The 20933-nt window shown below is 38.0% G+C and overlaps 1 protein-coding gene across 5 annotated transcripts in view; it reads left to right on the top strand.

The window, feature by feature from the left end:
- dot1l (DOT1-like histone H3K79 methyltransferase) overlaps positions 1-13122 on the top strand; it is a 53097-nt gene extending 39975 nt beyond the window's left edge. For all 5 annotated transcript variants that reach the window (XM_061888419.1, XM_061888420.1, XM_061888418.1 and 2 more), the window contains one exon: positions 5491-13122. Coding sequence is in view for 2 of the 5 variants with exons in the window: in XM_061888422.1 (XP_061744406.1) it covers positions 5491-5501 (11 nt within the window). In the remaining 3 variants the exon portion in view is untranslated. The remainder of the gene's footprint in view (positions 1-5490) is intronic.
- The last annotated feature ends 7811 nt before the right edge of the window (positions 13123-20933 follow it).

The raw sequence follows: 20933 nt of genomic DNA, 5'->3' as shown, positions 1-20933 counted from the left end.
TTAGCCTCTCCTGCACAAAGAACCTGCTAAAAGTCCACATTTGAGAACCTGCTAAAAGTCCACATTGGAGGCGAAAAAGAAGAGCTGGCATTTCTCAAACTTTGCCTTTTATACAGTACCCAGTGAAGTGGGATATTTGCTTTCACATTGGCCTCAGGACATCCAGAAGTCAGATACTTAGACGCTTGAGGAAGTCAGCGCCAGCGTTGGGTGTGATGTATAAAATCCTTGTCGGTCAGCAATAATTGCTTTTGGGGATTATAACCTTAGAAACTGGTATTATCTTCATAGTTGTAAAATTGCAGAATTGACTTACCAGAATTTCCAGACTATAGAGTGCACCTAAATATAAGCCCCAACCACCTAGTTTTAGACATATTTTTTTTATACATAAACACATGCATAAGTCTGCAACCTCTGGCAAAAATGATGGAATCACCAGACTTGGAGGATGCTCATTCAGTTGTTTAATTTTGTAGAAAAAACATAACAGACATGGCACAAATCTATAGTCATTTCAAATAGAAACTTTCTGGCCTAAAGGGGTCCTAATATGCAAAACAAACTCTATTACTGTGTGTATTAGGGCTCTGCATAAGTCCTGAAAATGGAGGCATTGTGGAGATATTTATAAAACAATCCTGCCTTCTTTCATACTTCTTCAAACATCTGTTTGAAATTTGCACAACCTTTGAGTCATCCGTTGGGAAAAATGTCAGCAGCATAAATATCCATATATGGTATAAATGTGCCCAGACTGCCTTGCGGGCGTCCGCCTTTGTAGTCCTAGTTGTTGTCAATAAGCTTGTTCTTTTCCTCTTTCCTCTTGTTGTGGGGCAGACTGACTCGTACATGCATATGCTTCTTTTCCTGTTCTAATACAAAGTAGCGTATAGTTCTCACTTATATCTGTGAGTAGACTTGCTATGGAAACACTAAAAGCTACAACATGGCTAATGGGTAGAAGACGCAGTCAATGTGAAGGTATGTAGATAAGGCCCGCCCACAAAATGGTGCATCCTAAGGAGACAGTCTAAGACCAGCTCAAAAATGGTCTGTAAAATATCATCCTATGCAAAATTTTGACCAAAGAACCACGATTACATGTCATGTAGACCAGTGGTCCCCAACCTTTTTTGCACCACGGACCGGTTTAATGTAGGAATTACTTTCACGGACCGACTTTCAACTTGTTCTAGATAAATACAGCCAAATTAAGTGCATGAAATATACAACTCACTATAACGCTGTATTAGTGGGAGCCCTGGACTTGTTTCTTTGCAATGAGCAATGTGCATTGTATCATGTAACAAATGAAAAATTTCTATTAGTAGTTTTATTGTACATCTATAAACAAGCTTATTGGTGTGTCTTGTGGGACAGGCAAAAGTTAAGTCGGAGAAAATGAAGTCGTTATTTCCTGTTTCTCTGCGGCCCGGTAGCAAATGTGTCACGGACTGGTACTGGTTCCCGGACCGGTGGTTGGGGACCATTGACGGAGACAAGGCGGCCTATTGCACGGGCTTACCTGGGCTGAAACCCAGGGGCCCCCGGTTTTGTCGGTAGAATGCAATGATTGGTGTTCATAGCTGTCAATCTAGTGATTGTGTTCTCCCAATCTCTCTTTCGCTCTCTCTCTTTCTTTGTGTTGCTCTCTCTCTTTGTCGGCAGAGTTGTTTTTTGTACTGCTTTGAGCGAGGCTCAAACCCTCGTCGCCCGTGTGAAAGACCAGCGTACTACTATTGAGCTAAAAGGAGATGTATTCATAAATTCAATGATTGGTGAAATAGGTGACGTAATTGCATTGTTGCTGAAATCATGATGATGGGGGATGTTGAGCTTGGAGGGAGGGAGCCCCTCAGTCCCATGGATCCCTTTAGGTTAAGTCGGCCCTGCATTTAGACCACAAGGAAAGGTTTTAAATGTAGAAATCAAGAAAATAAATTGTGTTGAACAGTAAAAATGACAAAATTATGAAATCAATAAATTTTGAGGGGGAAAAAAACTTTGAAACCATGAAAAACAAAACAACACACCACTAGTACTTTGCTGCACCACTTTTTGCTTTTATAACAGCTTGCAGTCTCCAGAGGTGGGTAGTAACGCGCTGCATTTACTCCGTTACATTTACTTGAGTAACTCTAAGAGTAGTTTTAGTGCAACATACTTTTACTTTTACTTGAGTATATTTATAGAGAAGAAACACTACTTTTACTCCGCTCTATTTATCTAGATTCAGCTCGCTACTCGCTACTGATTTTTATCGATCTGTTAATGCGCGCTTTGTTTGTTTTGGTTGTCAGACAGACCTTCAAAGTAGGATCTACCACATGCCTGTGTTTCACCAATCAAATGCAGTCACTGGTGACGTTTGACTCCGTTTCACCAATCAAACAGAGCCAGGCGGTCACATGATTAACTGCACACTTTTTTTTTATAAACCTTTATTTATAAATTTCAACATTTACAAACTGTTGAAAATAATAATCAAAGTGAGTACAAAAACAGTACAAAACAGTATAAAAACCGTACAAAACAGCGACGGGGGCTGTAAATTCAAAGTAACTAAAATAGAATGCAAAAAAATATATATATAAAATCAACAAAGTGCAAATCCATAGGCTTACTCAATATCAGTAAATAACCTACATTTGGAACACAGCATCATCGTTTTCACAGCTTTTTGGTAGTTAGAGGTAGAGTGTTTTAATGTAGAGTTCTAAATCTTCTTTAAAGGCACAAAAACAGGTCGGGTATTGAGAAACTTACATTTATGAATTTAAAACTTAGCCAATAGTATAATGAAGTTGCAAAGGTAAAATTCATTTTCAAATTTTTTTTTAATACTGTGTAAAATCAAATAGTATAATGAAGTTGCAAAGGTAAAATTCATTTTCAAATTTTTTTTTAATACTGTGTAAAATCAAATATATATTATTTAATATATATGATGGTTTTAGTTGCTTAAGAGATATGCCTTGCTCTGAATTTGTTCATTGCTATTTTTATGTTTTTGTGCATTACTTGTTGCCCTCATCATTAAATGAACAGGTTACTCATCAGTTACTCAGTACTTGAGTATTTTTTTTCTCAACATACTTTTTACTTTTACTTAAGTAAATATTTTGGTGACTACTTACTTTTACTTGAGTAATACATCCATAAAGTAACAGTACTCTTACTTGAGTACAATTTCTGGCTACTCTACCCACCTGTGGCAGTCTCTGAGGCAAAGACTTATCGAGTGATAGTACTCCTCATCAATCTTGCTTTAACTTTCTCTGATTGCTGTTGTCAGATCAGTTTTGCAGGTTTAAGTCTTGTCATGGACCATTTGCTTCAATTTCCACCTCAGATTTTTGATTGCTTTGAGATTAGGCCTATTTGCAAACCATGAAATTGAATTTATGTATCTTTCTTCAAGGAAATTTTTTACAATTTTTGCTTTATTGCACGATGCAATATCATCTTAAAAAAACGATGTCATTATCCCCAAACGTCCTTTTGATGGATGGAATAGGAAAAGTCCAAAATGTCAATGTACCATTTATAGACGATGTAATTAGAGCCATTACCCCAGTGACATTATTACCTGACATGCAGCCCAATATCATAAATAGCTTTGGAAATGTACATGCTTTCTACAGACAGACGTCTTCATAAATCCCATTGGAACAGCACCAAACAAATGCTTTAGCATCATCACCTTTCCCAATGCAGAGTCGTGATTCATCACAGAATCGCCCATTGGAACCTGTTTTTTTTTCTGTTTGGACGTTAATGACAGTTTTCGTTAGCTTTTTATTTTCATTCAAAACACGCTGCATAAAATAGATGAATGGGAATCCCATTTTTCTTTTTGTCACATACAGAGACTCCAGTTTCCGCTCTTTTGTTCATTTCATTTGTTGTGCATGTTTTCGTTTTGAAGACATTGCTTGAAGTTTTCTGTCTTGACCCATTTTCTGTTTCCCTTGGTCTACCAGTATGCTTGTCTTTTACAAGCTAATTACCTTACCAACCCATGTTGTTTGTACTTTGTCTATATTTTGGACACAGCTGACTGTGAACAATCAACATATTTTGCAACATTGCATGATAATTTACCTTCTAAAAGAACTTTGGTAATCCTCTCCTGTCTCCTTTGTCTCAATGAGATATCTCGTGTTCATGCCACTCCACCTGGTCCAACAGCTCGACAGGGTGTGAACACTTCTTTTCAACTGCTGACTAATGAACAGATTGAATCTAACGCCAGTGTTGTCTTTGGAAATTAACATTTACATGGTGATTCCATATTTGTTTCCTCAGAATTGAGTGATTCCATAGTTTCATTACCCCACTTGATCAAAAAATGAAACTGTTACTACCACAATTTATATTCTTGATTTATTTTAATGTTTCTTAAAGCCAGAAAGTTGCCATTAAAAATGACTATAGTTTTATGTCATGTCTTTAATCCTTTTTTTTTTAGACAAAAGTACAAAAAGGAATAAACATCCTTTAAGTCTGGTGATTCCATCTTTTTTTGCCAAGTGTTGTATAAAATGCAGGTGTACACATTGAATCACTAGATATTTACATTACATGATACTTTTTTTGATGAGGGTGAGTCCATAACACGCTAAAAGGCTGACTGAATGATATTACAGAATGAAGCATATGAATGAACATCCTCCAAGTCTGGTGATTCCATAATTTTTTGCCAGGGGTTGTATAAAATGCATGTGTACACATTGAAACACTAAATACGTACATTACATGTTACTTCTCCATGAGTAGGGTGAGTCCATAACATGCTAAATGACTGACTGAATGATTGTGTGAGTGCGCTGGATTTAATGTGAACAATCGAATTGGTCCATCGTGACCCGTTCTGCAATTTTATTGGTCTGATATGGCGAGGCTAAATTTATTGGCGGCATGTGAAGATTTTGAACCCATAAAAATATGTAAGTTAGCCACAACATTTTGTAAAGCGCATGGTTCAAAGTGTGGAGAAAAATAAAGCAGCTCTGAAGCTATTATGCGATGCAAACTCATTACATCCAAAGTGCGATATGTAAAGCCTTTGTTATATTTTTGCTAATCATGGCTTACAGTTTTTGAAAATCCCTCATTTTATGAGATTATCAATTCGAGGTTTTCGTAAAATGACAGCCGTAGTCACAGCAAAGTGGAGACTTAGTATAATACTGCAGCACAAACGGATGGTAAGCCAACGCTGCCACGTTAATTTTTGTCCATGTCTTGTCTCCTCAAATATTACTAAGATTAATCTGCTCGATAAATTAGCAATGGTATAAGTTGACCATAAGGTATCAACTCGGTTGACCTGATATCAGAACTCATACCTCGTACCTCGCATTACCCAGTTTTGACTTTTAAAAAGTATCAATAGCCAAGTGTTAGTGTGTAGTGAAAAGGGGGCATTTTACATGCTTCGTTGTATGTTGCTCATTATGTCTTTGTTTTGTGTCAACTTTGCAGGTAACTGCTGAAAACTACCTCAACAGGAAATAAACTATGCAAATATCCAGGTGTTGGACCAAGGCACTCTGCTCCTCACTCACTGGTGCTTTAATTACATCTGCACTACAGGACCGGCTTCTGTACTGGGACACACGCACAAACACACAGATGTGATCACCATGAGCAGAATCAACGGAACCGGTCACGTTTTGAATTGCAAAGTGTTATATTTCTTTTCCCATTGTTTCCTTCACACACATGGTCTAAAGCTGCGGTTAAACTCTAGTAACAATCAACGAGTGTTAACATCGAGCTGCTAAGTTCTATCTCTCCCTCATGTGCAAATGATTAAATCAACAAGCACACTACTTTCTGTCATGGAGGTGCAACTTCCTGTTTGACCTGTTCATTGAACTCTGCTCTTCAGATAGCTGTTCCTATTTGAGGTGTGTGTGTGTGAATTTTGTTGTGATGATTCCAAACATCTGACCGATAAACAAGATGAGGAAACGATTTAGATCTGCTTTCACACTGGATTGCAACATAGTTACTTTTGTAGCATAAAAGGATTGTCTGCTTGTGCAAACCACTTAGATATTTTCACTTAATTAGGTCCCACCTAAAAAAAAATATATCTATCTAACTGATCAATAATTGAGCTATAAGTTGTTGACTATCAAATCGATTGATGTCCTATCATTGACATATCATAGAGCGTTACTGGTGTTAGTTAATAAGACATATTTGAGGTGAAAAAGCGTGCTTACTCCTAACAAATAAGTGTTTATTTCTGCCTAGTTTATAAAAAAAAAAAAAAAGAGTCAAATCCATAAACTGTTGATTACTCTGCTAAGAAATGGTGCTCTGTGTTCATTCTCTCTGGCAGGTGATGCAATGCTGCCAAGTTAAGTGAAGTTGAATCCAGGTAGTTCATATTAATAATAATAATAATAATATCTGGAGCTTGTTTTTTTTGTATTTATTAGTCCTGTTGTCAATTTTTCTAAGTGTGACGGAAACCTTTTCAAGGCAGGACATTTTTAACCTCTTCTTAAGCTGAACTTTGTATATTTATTTGTGCTGCTGGGTGCTAAGAGCATGATTTAGGACGCTAAATATACATCTTCACACACTGGTAAAACGTCTTTTTTCCTCACAACAAATTACTGGACTACTTCACACCTCCTCCTGGTTTGCCTTTGATTGTCCTTTTTTGTGTTTGTACTGTGAATATGATTCTCTTGACTGTACAGTTGTATTAGATTTATATATTTATGTCCCTCGTTCGCCTTTTTTGTTCTTTATATCTGGAAATGTGTTGACGTTGTAGAATGCAATAGTGTGTCACTCACTGTCGGAAAACAATGGTGCTAAATTGGACAGTGCCTGGTTTTTATTTATTCCTACATTTGAAAAAAAAACACACACAACTGAAAAATACAAAAGAAATGAGATGGGGACATTTTGTAAAGACCCCCTTTTTGGTTTTTATTTCTCCTGTTTCACACTTATGGAAAAAAAAATTGTGAGTGAAACTAACACACTGTTTTGTACAAAGGCTTTCTTTCTAGCGCCAACACAAAGCTATATTTAATGTTATAACATACTGTCTAAATATATATAAATATATATTATATGAGGGGGATCTCTAGGTGCTGCATTTGGACTCTCACATTGGGTCTTTAATGCCACTGTATGACCTTAACCAACATTGCGCATTCTGTGATGCGCACAAATAAGGTGCTCTGTGGGGCGAACACAACTTCCTGTCTTTATCTTTTCTTTTCTTATACCGATTTAGGAATCCTGCAGGAAAAATGGTGCTTCTGTTTTTGATGGTGCAAACAAAGCTATGTGTTTTACAGACGAGGCCCCCCTCCTTGTTTCTTTTTTTTTTTAATATATATATATATTGTGGGTATTGCAAGAGCCGCACTAAATGTAAAACACTTGTTTGTATGTGAGCCTGTCCATGTGTAACTCTTATTTCTATGTTTTGAATACACAATTAGAGACTGTCGTCTGTTTAAACCGGGACTGAGTTTTTTTTGTTTGTTTTTTTTAATCACTGGTGTTTCCATCACATGTCTGCCTTTGTTTTTTGTCTCACTGCTTTCTGTCCTCTTTGTAGAAACTTGATGCTCTACTTCACTTAAAACGAGGAAAAATGGCAGCTAATTCTTCTGCAGTTGTGCAGTCGGGTGTTTTCTTCCGTCAGTAAACCTTCAACGTGAGCAGCTTTCTGGATGCAGCTCTGGTGTATGTGCAAGTGAGAGCCTCATTTTTTTAATCTGTTTTAATATACAGTAATTCTACTTGATGTAAATACTGCATTGATGTAGCTTAAGGGCTGTGGACTCTGGAATGTAGTCTAACATTTTGGTTGTAGCCTCAAGATCTAGGGCTGCATAAGTGCCACCGGCACTGGGGAACTGCCGTTTATCGAGGCGAAAATGATTGATCAACCTAAAAGGGCTGTTTGCGGCGTCCTCACAGTTGCACTTTTCAAAGCAACAAATATAACAAAAACACCATTGATTAGCTTCTGTTAGCGTTATTAGTTTAACAGAACACCATTGTTTTAAAACAATGTATTTTTTCTCAATTACTAAGTTTATGTAATCATTTTTGCTTGGCCTAAAAAAAAGTTATTGGTGTTTATGGCGGTCACTCACCCTGTCTCGTCAACATGGTATCTGTAATGGCTATTTTCCAATATAAGGATTCCAAACAAACCTAAGACAAGTAAATAGTGACAACAACGTCATGGTCTGGGGCTACACGAGTGCTGTCAGCACTGGGAAACTGGTTCATTTGAGGCGCAAATAAATTCCAACATTCGGAACAGAACTATTGAACCCCTAAACACACCTCTAAAACAACTAAATATTAGTAGTAGCGTCATGGTCTAGAGCTGCACGAGTGCTACTGGCAGTGAGTGGAGAGCTGCGGTTTAATTGTGGCAAAATTCCATCGTTCTGAAAAACATAAAGATCGATCCTCTAAATACACCTTTAAGACAATTAAATAGTGAAAGTAGTGTCAAGGTTCAGGGCTGCATGAGTGCTCCTAGCACTGGAGAGCTGCAGTTTGTTGGGTCGAAAATTAACTCAACCATTCTGAAGAAAAAATGTTTCATCCCATTAATGGCAATTTTCCAATACAAGAAGTCCAAACGCACCTCCAAGACAATTAAATTGAGATAGTAGCGTCATGGTCTCGGGCTGCAGGACTGCTGCCAGCACTGAGGAACTGCGGTTTATCTGAGGCGAAATTGAATTCCAACATTCTAAACAGAATTTTTGATCCCCTAAACACACCTCTAAGATGACTAAATAGTGGTAGTAGTCTCGTGGTCTAGAGCTGCACGAGTGCTACCGGCGATGGAGAGCTGCGGTTTAATCGAGGCAAAATAAATCCCATTATTATGAAGAACATAAAGATCGATCCCTCTAAACACACCTCTGAGACAACTAAATAGTGAAAGTAGTGTCAAGGTTCAGGGCTGCATGAGTGCTCCTAGCACTGGAGAGCTGCAGTTTGTTGGGGCGAAAATTAACTCCAACTTTCTGAAGAAAAAATGTTTCATCTCATTAAATGGCAATTTTCCAATATAAGAAGTCCAAATTCACCTCCAAGACAATTAAATTGAGATAGTAGCGTCATGGTCTCGGGCTGCAGGACTGCTGCCAGCACTGGGGAACTACGGTTTATCTGAGGCGAAATTGAATTCCAACATTCTAAACAGAATTTTTGATCCCCTAAACACCTCTAAGATGACTAAATAGTGGTAGTAGTGTCGTGGTCTAGAGCTGCACGAGTGCTACCGGCAATGGAGAGCTGCGGTTTAATCGAGGCAAAATAAATCCCATTATTATGAAGAACATAAAGATCGATCCCTCTAAACACATTTCCAAGACAACTGAATAGTGAAAGTAGTGTCAAGGTTCAGGGCTGCATGAGTGCTCCTAGCACTAGAGAGCTGCAGTTTGTTGGGGCGAAAATTAACTCCAACATTCTGAAGAAAAAATGTTTCATCCCATTAATGGCAATTTTCCAATATAAGAAGTCCAAACGCACCTCCAAGACAATTAAATTGAGATAGTAGCGTCATGGTCTCGGGCTGCAGGACTGCTGCCAGCACTGAGGAACTGCGGTTTATCTGAGGCGAAATTGAATTCCAACATTCTAAACAGAATTTTTGATCCCCTAAACACACCTCTAAGATGACTAAATAGTGGTAGTAGTGTCGTGGTCTAGAGCTGCACGAGTGCTACCGACAATGGAGAGCTGCGGTTTAATCTAGGCAAAATAAATCCCATTATTATGAAGAACATAAAGATTGATCCCTCTAAACACACCTCTAAGACAACTAAATAGTGAAAATAGTGTCAAGGTTCAGGGCTGCATGAGTGCTCCTAGCACTGGCGAGCTGCAGTTTGTTGGGGCGAAAATTAACTCCAACATTCTGAAGAAAAAATGTTTCATCCCATTAATGGCAATTTTCCAATATAAGGAGTCCAAACACACCTCCAAGACAATTAAATTGAGATAGTAGCGTCATGGTCTCAGGCTGCAGGACTGCTGCCAGGACTGGGGAACTGCGGTTTATCTGAGGCGAAATTGAATTCCAACATTTTAAACAGAATTTTTGATCCCCTAAACACACCTCTAAGATGACTAAATAGTGGTAGTAGTGTCGTGGTCTAGAGCTGCACGAGTGCTACCGGCAATGGAGAGCTGCGGTTTAATCTAGGCAAAATAAATCCCATTATTATGAAGAACATAAAGATCGATCCCTCTAAACACACCTCTGAGACAACTAAATAGTGAAAATAGTGTCAAGGTTCAGGGCTGCATGAGTGCTCCTAGCACTGGCAAACTGCAGTTTGTTGGGGCGAAAATTAACTCCAACATTCTGAAGAAAAAATGTTTCATCCCATTAATGGCAATTTTCCAATATAAGAAGTCCAAACACACCTCCAAGACAATTAAATTGAGAAAGTAGCGTCATGGTCTCGGGCTGCAGGACTGCTGCCAGCACTGGGGAATTTCCTGCCGCTTATTCCCCTTTGGGGGTCGCGGGGGGTGCTGGTGCCTATCTCAGCTACAATCGGGCGGAAGACGGGGTACACCCTGGACATGTCGCCACCTCATCGCAGGGCCAACACAGATAGACAGACAACATTCCCACTCACATTCCAACATTCTAAACAGAATTTTTGATTCCCCCAAGATGACTAAATAGTGGTAGTAGTGTCGTGGTCTAGAGCTGCACGAGTCCTACCCGCAATGGACAGCTGCGGTTTAATTTAGGCAAAATAAATCCCATCATTATGAAGAACATAAAGCTCGGTCCCTCTAAACCAGGGGTCACCAACCTTTTCGAAACCAAGAGCTACTTCTTGGGTACTGATTAATGCGAAGGGCTACCAGTTTGATACACACTTAAATACATTTCCAGAAATAGCAAATTTGCTCAATTTACTTTTAATAAATAAATCTATATATATATAAAAATGGGTATTTCTGTCTGTCATTCCATCGTACATTTTTTTTCCTTTTACCGAAGGTTTTTTTGTAGAGAATAAATGATGAAAAAAAATCTTAATTGAACGGTTTAAAAGAGGAGAAAACAGGAAAAAAAAAAAAAAAATTTTTGAAACATATTTTATCTTCAATTTCAACTCTTTAAAATTCAAAATCCAACCGAAAAAAAAGAAGGGAAAAACTAGCTAATTCGATTCTTTTTGAAAAATTTTTAAAAAGAATTGATGGAACATTAGTAATTTTTCCTGATTAAGATTAATTTTTGAATTTTCATGACATGTTTTAAATAGGTTAAAATCCAATCTGCACATTGTTAGAATATATAAGACATTGGACCAAGCTATATTGCTAACAAAGACAAATCATTATGTCTTCTAGATTTTCCAGAGCAAAAATGTTAAAAGAAATTAAAAAGACTTTGAAATAAGATTAAAATTGGATTCTACAGATTTTCTAGATTTGCCAGAATAATTTTTTTGAATTTTAATCATAATAAGTTTAAAGAAATATTTCACAAATATTCTTCGTCGAAAAACAGAATTTAAAATGAAGAATTGAATTAAAATTGATTTATTATTCTTTACAATAAAAAAAAAAAAATTACTTGAACACTGATTTAAATTGTCAGGAAAGAAGAGGAAGGAATTTAAAGGGTATATGTGTTTATAAATCCTAAAATCATTAAGGTTGTATTTTTTCTCTAAAATGGTCTTTCTGAAAGTTATAAGAAGCAAAGTAAAAAAATAAATGAATTTATTTAAACAAGTGAAGACCAAGTCTTTTAAATATTTTCTTGGATTTTCAAATTCTATTTGAGTTTTGTCTCTCTTAGAATTAAAAATGTCGAGCAAAGCAAGACCAGCTGGCTAGTAAATAAATACAATCAAAAAAATAGAGGCAGCTCACTGGTAAGTGCTGCTATTTGAGCTATTTTTAGAACAGGCCAGCGGGCGACTCATCTGTTCCTTACGGGCTACCTGGTGCCCGCGGCCACCGCGTTGGTGACCCCTGCTCTAAACACACTTCTAAGACAACTAAATAGGGATAGTAAATGAAAGTGACTGATATCCTAAGCACAGCTCAAAGACAACTAAATAGTGATAATGGCGTCATGGTCTGTGGCAGCACAAAAGCTGAATTTTATTGAGATGAAAATGAATTCCAAAATTTTAAAGAAAATCATTGATCACCTTAATAGCATGTTTCCAACATGACATGTCCAAAATCACTTTTAAGACAACTTAGCACTGGCAGTATCGTAATGGTCTGGAGTTGCACGATTGGAGAGCTGCCGTTTATTAAAGTGAAAATTAATTCCAACATTCTGAAGAAGAAAACGATTAATCCCCTTCATGGCAGTTCTCCCAACAAAAGTCCAAACAAAACTTTACGACAACAAAATAGGGGATTGGTAGCATCATGGTCAGGGGATGCACAAGTGCTGCCGGCACTGGGGGGGGCCGTGGCTCACACTAGAAGGGATGAAGAGCACGATCCCTTCCTGGGTAGTTTTCCAATATATGGTCCTCAAAGTCAACTCAAGATGACCAAACAGTGATGGCGGGTCTTGCGTAAGAACTGCTGGTGCTGGAGAGCTGCAAAACATGAGATGGCAATGGTGCTCATACAAAATATTGACATTTTGTACACATATTTCACTGTGATGCGTACTCCGATCTGGTCGGTACAGCCAATAATATGTGTTGATTCATTGTCAGGATATATAAATATATACTCCTTTCAAAGATGTCCGCAGTGTGACTCAAGTGTGGGCAACTCTGTTAAAGATAAGCCGAGAGGCCAAGGGGGAAATCTCAGAATCTTGCTTGAAGTTTCCGGCCGCCATTTGGCCACCTTGGTTCTCACTGACACATTCATCCAGCACTGGAGCTCGAGAAAGCTCCACGAGTTCATTCTCCCAGTCTCAGCAGACATGATAATGATGAGGCGCTTGTGATGGAACATGTGTTTACCGTGTGTGTGGTGTCGGTGCTTTTTATCCTGCAATGTAATCATAATGAGAAATGGAATTAATGTTGCTTTTTCTCGCCCATATCCTCCCTGCATTTTATGGACATGAATAAAATGTTTCATATGATACTTGAATGTGCCGTGTGGAATGCATGCAGTGCACCGCAACCTTGTGTCTACGCCGAGGGGGTTAAAGGTCAGTTCGCACGTTGTTATTGATGACATGGCGAAGGTTGTACAGTAAATGTGTCTTGTCATATCTCCACAGGTTACAACTTTCACTGAGTGCCGCTTCCTATTGGCGTCACAGCATATGTGAACTGAGGTGAAAAGGTCAGATTAGTAAAATTTGTTTTCTAATGCATGTATAATCATGATCAGAAGTTTACATACACTTGTAACAAAAATAATGTTATGGCTGTTTCTACAACTCTTTATTTTTTTGTGCTAGAGTGATTGGAGCACATACTTGTTGGTCACACAAAACAAAGCGCTTTGACACTACTTCCACATTTACCCATTCACACACACATTCACACACTGATGGAGGGAGCTGCCATGCAAGGCGCCAACCAGCACCCATCAGGAGCAAGGGTGAAGTGTCTTGCTCAGGACACAACGGACGTGACGAGGTTGGTACTATGTGGGAATTGAACCAGGGACCTTCGGGTTGCGCGCGGCCATTCTCCCAATGCGCCACGCCGTCCCCTTTTTTTTCTGACATGGACTTGTTTCTTCAGCATTGTCCACACTAAGTCAGGACATGGAAAGGCCATTCTAAAACCTTAATTCTAGCCTGATTTAGCCCCCCTTTTTTTTTTTTTTTACCACTTTTGACATGTGTTTGGGGTTATTGTCCTGTTGGAACACCCAACCGCCAGGCTGATGATTGTATTTTGTCCTGAAGAATTTGGAGGTAATCCTTCTTTTTCATTGTCCCATTGGCAGCAAAAGACACTCAGAGCATAGTACTTCCACCACCATGCAGGAATGGTGTTCCTGGGATTAAAGGCCTCACCTTTTCTCCTCCAAACATATTGCTGGGTATTGTGGTTTATTTCATCTGACATCACATGGACAAAGATAAGACCTTCTGGAGGAAAGTTCTGTGGTCAGATGAAACAAAAATTGAGCTGTTTTGCCACAATACCCAGCCATATGTTTGGAGGAGAATAAGTGAGGTCTATAATCCCAGGAACACCAGGCCCTAGCGTCAAGCATGGTGGTGGCAGTATTATGCTCTGGACCTTTTTTGCTGCCAATGGAACTGGTGCTTTACAGAGAGTAAATGGGACAACGAAAAAGGAGGATTACCTCCAAATTCTTTAGGACAACTTAAAACCATCAGCCCGGAGGTTGGGTCTTGGGCGCAGTTGGGTGTTCCAACCGGACAATGACCCCAAACACATGTCAAAAGTGGTAAAGGACTGGCTAAATCAGGCTAGAATTAAGGTTTTACAATGGCCTTCCCAAAGCCCTGACTTAAACATGTGGACAATGCTAAAGAAACAAGTCCATGTCGGAAAACCAACACATTTAGCTGAACTGCACCAATTTTGTCAAGAGGACTGGTCAAACATTCCACCAGAAGCTTGTGGATGGCTACCAAAAGCGACTTATTGCAGTGAAACTTGTCATGGGACATGTAACCAAATATTAACATTGCTGTATGACCCAGCAGATTTGGTCACATGTTCAGTTGATCCATAATAAATTCATAAAAGAACCAAACTTCATGATTTTTTTTTTGTGAACAACAAGTATGTGCTCCAATCACTCTATCACAAAAAAATAAGAGTTGTAGAAAGTATTGGAAACTCAAGACAGCCATAACATTATGTTCTTTACAAGCGTATGTATATTTTTGATCGTGACTGTATATTGTGTTTATGGTTTTTGGCAAGACAATAACCCTTATTTATGGCAGGACGGTAACTACCATAACAAATGTAGCTGAAGTCAAAGGTCAGATCTTCACACTCCATGTTAATATCCGGTTTATGTGTTGCATCCTGTCAAAGCAAGAACCCTACTGATTTTATGGGAGTCATGAAGCAAACTAGTCAGTTAGAAGGTTAAAGGTAAACCTCATTTTAACATTTTTGTGTCGTGTGTTATAACAAGAACTCTACTGATTCCTCAAAAACACTTCACTGCGCAATTACTTATGTTCTCTTTGCTTATTTTAGTTTTTTAGACTTAGACAAATTTTATTGATCCACAAGCGAAATTGTTTCACACAGTAGCTCAGTTACAAAGGATGGAAAGGATAATGCTGGTATAAAGTACAGTAAAAATGTACCATAGTAGCAATTTAACATATGACATATATGTAATTGCATATTATATATAAAGTATATAATATATGCTGATATTATATTATATTTTATATTAATATATTCAAAATATAACAAATCCCAATTACCATGTACAATATTACAGTATATGTAACAGCTGCAGAAAAAGACAAAAAAGAGCAGCATAAAATAAAGTAGATCCGGCAGAAAAAAAATATATAATAAACAAGAATAGGTAGTTATTTTATTATTTTTATATATTATTGTTTTCGTTTGTGACGCTTGGCCTGCGATCCATATACAGTTACATTGTACCATTTTAATTTTAATGATTATTATTTTTTAACAATTTCTGTTGTAATTCAATCAATCAATCAATCAATGTTTACTTATACAGCCCTAAATCACTAGTGTCTCAAAGGGCTGCACAAACCACTACGACATCCTCGGTAGGCCCACATAAGGGCAAGGAAAACTCACACCCAGTGGGACATCGGTGACAATAATGACCCAGTGGGACGTCGGTGACAATGATGACTATGAGAACCTTGGAGAGGAGGAAAGCAATGGATGACGAGCGGGTCTAACATGGTACTGTGAAGGTTCAATCCATAATGGATCCAACACAGTCGCGAGAGTCCAGTCCAAAGCGGATCCAACACAGCAGCGAGAGTCCCGTTCACAGCGGAGCCAGCAGGAAACCATCCCAAGCGGAGGCGGATCAGCAGCGCAGAGATGTCCCCAGCCGATACACAGGCAAGCAGTACATGGCCACCGAATCGGACCGGACCCCCTCCACAAGGGAGAGTGGGACATAGAAGAAAAAGAAAAGAAACGGCAGATCAACTGGTCTAAAAAGGGAGTCTAATTGAACTTTTACATTTCTAATTAACCTGAGGATACTGCACCGTGGAGGGCGCCCATCCGACAATTATTATGACATAACGCGCAAATAGCCCAAAGTGCTAAATGAATACATTTGTTCACCCTCATCCTTGGGGCGCCCCCTGAAAAATGCCACCCTGGCCAATTCCCCTTGTGGCCCAGAAAGTGTCAGAAAATCTTGCCAGATTTCAGCTCAGGGGTGAACCCCTGCCAGATCCTAGGAACACCATTTTGTCTGTGTTTAATATGAAGGTAAAGTTTGTCAGATAAAATACACTTTGAAAGAACATTTTAAATGTCAACAGACATTTAAAAAAACTGACATATTTTCCTTGCAGCAAAAAATGCCCTATTTGTTTTTCTTTTGATTTTATCTCAACAAATGCACCACAGGATAGGTTGATGGGCAACACTAAATTAGTAAGCTAGTGTGTGAATGTTGTCTAATTGTGTTGGCCCTGGGTGTACCCCACCTTCCGCTCGAGTGCAGCTGGGATAGGCTCCAGCAACCCCCGAGAGGGACAAGCGGTAGAAAATGTATGGGTGGATAAACTAATGCAATCCTTGCAATTCGGACTACTGTGCTGCTTCCTTTTAACATTTTGTATATTTGTCTTCCAGATGGCGCTACTATCTCCCACCTAAAGCATGCAACAAACACACTGTAAATTCGAATTACCACTGAAATGATGTGTAAACAAATCGGCTTTAGGGCTATAAAATCCTCAAAATACATTTAGTTTTAAATGATTTAAAGTGAAAAAATGTTGATGTATTATACACTAGGAAAAAATGCGTTATCACGGTTGCTGCCAATCATTGAGACGGACCCTAATAATGATTTAAACAAAAAACTAAACAAAAAAACATTAAAATGTATTATTACCCTTTTGACCTTCTGACAAAGTATTTGCCTAAAAAGAGGCCAGCATATGGAAGCAGACCTCCCAACGAGCCTTCTTGGAAGTCTTTCACCTGCTGGTCTACAGTGCACTATTTTTAGTAATTATTTATCCCTGCCGTACAAGGTTGCATAACGTTGATGTCTGGGTAACTTTTATTTTTATTTTTTTAAGAATCCTTGTGATGATTTATGATGTCCAAGAATGAGCTTTAACTGGATTCCTGGAATTAGACCACCAAGGAGCTCAGAGACCTTGACGGTCTGCAAAATAACACTGCAGCTGTGAGATCATGAACACCTCCTTGGAAGGAATCACCATTTATATCTTCTCTTTAAGGCACAAAGATGTGTACCACTTAACTACCTCGCATCCAGGTCAGTTTCTGCTTCTATGGTTGTCATCACGCATCATTAAAAAAAAAATAATAACGAAAGCAAAACATGGTTGTCCCAATTCCATTTTGATCGAAAAAAATGAATATAACAGCTTGCATTTAAAATCTCTGATATAAACTCTAAGATAAAGCAGCGCTTTTGCAAAGCTGGACAGCCAAAAGCTCAATTTCCTCTATTACAGTGGTTCTCAAATGGGTGTACTTGAAGGTATGCCAAGGGGTACGTGATCTTCTGAAAATAGCAACAATTCAAAAATCTTCCATAAATATATTTATTGAATAATCAACAAAATATAAATGTAAGTTCATAAACTGTGAGAATAAATGCAACAATGCAATATTCAGTGTTGACAGCTAGATTTTTTGTGGACATGTTCCATAAATATTGGTTTTAAAGATTTCTTTTTTTGTGAAGAAATGTTTAGAATTAAGTTTATGAATCCAGATGGATTTATATTCCAATCCCCAAAGAGGGCACTTTTAAGTTGATTACTTCTGTGTAGAAATCTTTATTTATAATTGAATCACTAGTTTATTTTTCAACACGTTTTTAGTTATTTTTATCTATTTTTTTCCAAATAGTTAAAAAAAGACCACTACAAATGAGCAATAATTTGCACTGTTAAGCAATTTACTCAATCAGAAACTGATGACATAGTGCTGTATTTTACTTCTTTATCTCTTTTTTTCAACCAAAAATGCTTTGCTCTGATTGGGGGGTACTTAAACTAAAGAAAATGTTCACAGGGGGTACATCACTAAAAAAAAGGCTGAGAACCACTACTCTGATTAACACACAAAGTTGACCGTTTTTAATGGTTCAGGGAAATAATTGAAAAAAGGTAAACAGATTATGGGCTACTAGGAGCTAGCAGCTACACAACAGCTGAGCAGACAATAGCCCACAAGCAAGACATGTAAAAAGTGACCTTAATCTTAGTATAAAACATTGTAAATAAGTATAATTATAGATGTATGTTTTTTATAGGTAGAAAGTCTCCAAGGCAGAAGTGTAATAGAAAGTATTCAGTAAAAAAAGGTTTCGTATCATGAGATTAACTTCAGTAGATGTCGCCAAAAACAGTTGCCACTCCCCATTAATTTAAAAAAAGCATAAGTCCTTCCCAGATGGTTAATAATAAATAGGTTAGTGTTTTTCATACTTACTTGTACAGGGTGTACACCGCCTTCCGCCCGATTGTAGGTGAGATAGGCGCCAGCGCCCCCCGCGACCCCAAAGGGGAATAACCTGTAGAAAATGGATGGATGGATACTTACCATTGTTCTCTATTTGGATAATTTCACTTGAGGAAACCTTTTTTAACCATCCACACTAAAAAAATCAAAGTACGTATGATTCCTGCTGACATCGTGTCAGATCATTAATGATATTGGACAATACGCAATGCTCAATATCTGTATTGGATTGTAAATTTAAAAAAAAAAATTGTCTGGACACCCCTACAAAAAACACTTAGCCGTTTAGAGGTCCTTATAATTTATTCACACATTTTCCCCAAAGACCAAAAATGTCAGCTTCATAAAAACTGAATTTTTAAAAATTATTTAAAAAAATCTCTCGCGTACATACTTTTTTTGAATCCCTTACAAAGGTGGGAAACTAAAACTCACACATGGTCCTAAAGACAAACAATTGAACTTCCTCCCAAACCACTGTATAAATATGTCATAGAGTATTAATATTATAAACAAGTTAATCAATTTAAATACTTCAGCTTGAAATATGAATTATGTATATGTAATTTTTAAAGGCCATTATTTTTGTGTAATCCCACATTATTTTAATATAAAAGAGATTAATACAAATTTTAAGTACTATTGCTTATTATTATTATCAGGCCATGTTATGGGACAACGTTCGGCAGCCACATTGATTTTCATGCATTATTTTTTTAAACACATTTGTGGTCCTTACAGCGAGAAAATGTCAAACTTCCTAAAACTCCCCACTGCATTTTTATTTATAAAAATGTGTTTTCTATTAAATACATTTCAAAAAGCATTTACACTGGACAAAACTATAAACACAATACTTTAGTTTTTGCTCCCATTTTTCATGAGTTGGACTCAAAGATTTAAAGCTTTTACTATATACACAAATGTCCTATTTCTCTCAAATATTGGTCACAAATCTGTCTAAATCTCTGTTAGTGGGCATTTATATTTTGCCAAGATAATCCATTCCACCTCACAGGTGTGGAATATCATGTCGCTGATTAAACAGCATGATTATTGCACAGGTGTGCCTTAGGCTGCCCACAATAAAATCCCACTCTGAAATGTGCAGTTTTATGTACAGCACAATGCCACAGATGTCATAAGTTTTGAGGAAGCGTGCAGTTGGCATGCTGACTGCAGGAAAGTTCACCAGAGCTGTTCCCCTTGAATTGAAGGTTAATTGTTTTACCATAAGATGTCTATAAAAGCGTTTCAGAGAATTTGGCAGTGCATCCAACCAGCCTCACAATTGCAGATCACGTGCAACCACGGAAGCCCAGGACATCGACATCCAGCAGGTGCAACTCCATGATCGTCTGAGACGAGCCACCCGGACAGCTGCTGTAATAATGAATTGGTTTGCATAACCAAAGACATTCTGCACAAACTGTGACATACCGTCTCGGGGAAATTCGTCTGCATGCTCGTCGTTCTTATCGGGGTCTCGACCTGACTGCAGTTTGTCTTCGTCACCGACTTGAGTGGGCAAATGCTCACATTCGATGGCGTCTGGCACGTTGGAGAGGTGTTCTCTTCTCGGATGAGTCCTGGTTTTTGCTGTTGGCAGACAGCGTCTGTGGCGTTGTGTGGGAGAGCAATTTGCTGATGTCAACGTTGTGAATGGAGTGGCCCATGGTGGGGGTGAGGCAGGCGTATGTTATGGACAGTGAACACAAATGCATTTTATTGTTGTGTTGTGGGTTTTCTTGATGGACCCAGGCATCTGGAGAGAAGCTAAGAGAGCTGACACCATGATTCAACTTTGAACAAAATACACTTAACCAAATTTAAGAATGTATTTATATTTGTGCATGTTCTGTCACTACATGTCGTTAAAGTTAATGGCTAACAGTAGACAGTTACTAAGAATGTTAAAATTGTTTCATCAGACTTACAGTTAATAGCTGACAGATTACAGATAGTGTGTAGATTGTTTCCTCAGTCCTTTACTAGTAGTGTACCTTTTAAAAATAGCGTGTAAACTTTTATTTGCGTTGAATTGACTCACAAATACATAGATAGTACTTTATTGATTCCTTCAGGAGAGTTCCCTCAGGAAAATTACAATTCCAGCAGCAGTGTACAGAATTGAGATGGAATTTAAAAAGTAAATAATGGGGGTACAAATGGAAACAATCTATAAAAATATTACAATAAAAATAAAAAGCAACAATGAGAATGAAAATATAACAGTAAAATAAGAATATAACAAGAGAAACT

This window comes from Nerophis ophidion, linkage group LG26, assembly GCF_033978795.1.
Source record: "Nerophis ophidion isolate RoL-2023_Sa linkage group LG26, RoL_Noph_v1.0, whole genome shotgun sequence".
NCBI classification, from domain to species: Eukaryota; Metazoa; Chordata; class Actinopteri; order Syngnathiformes; family Syngnathidae; genus Nerophis; species Nerophis ophidion.
Note: the sequence above shows the minus strand (reverse complement) of the source record. Positions and strands in the feature narration are given on the sequence as shown.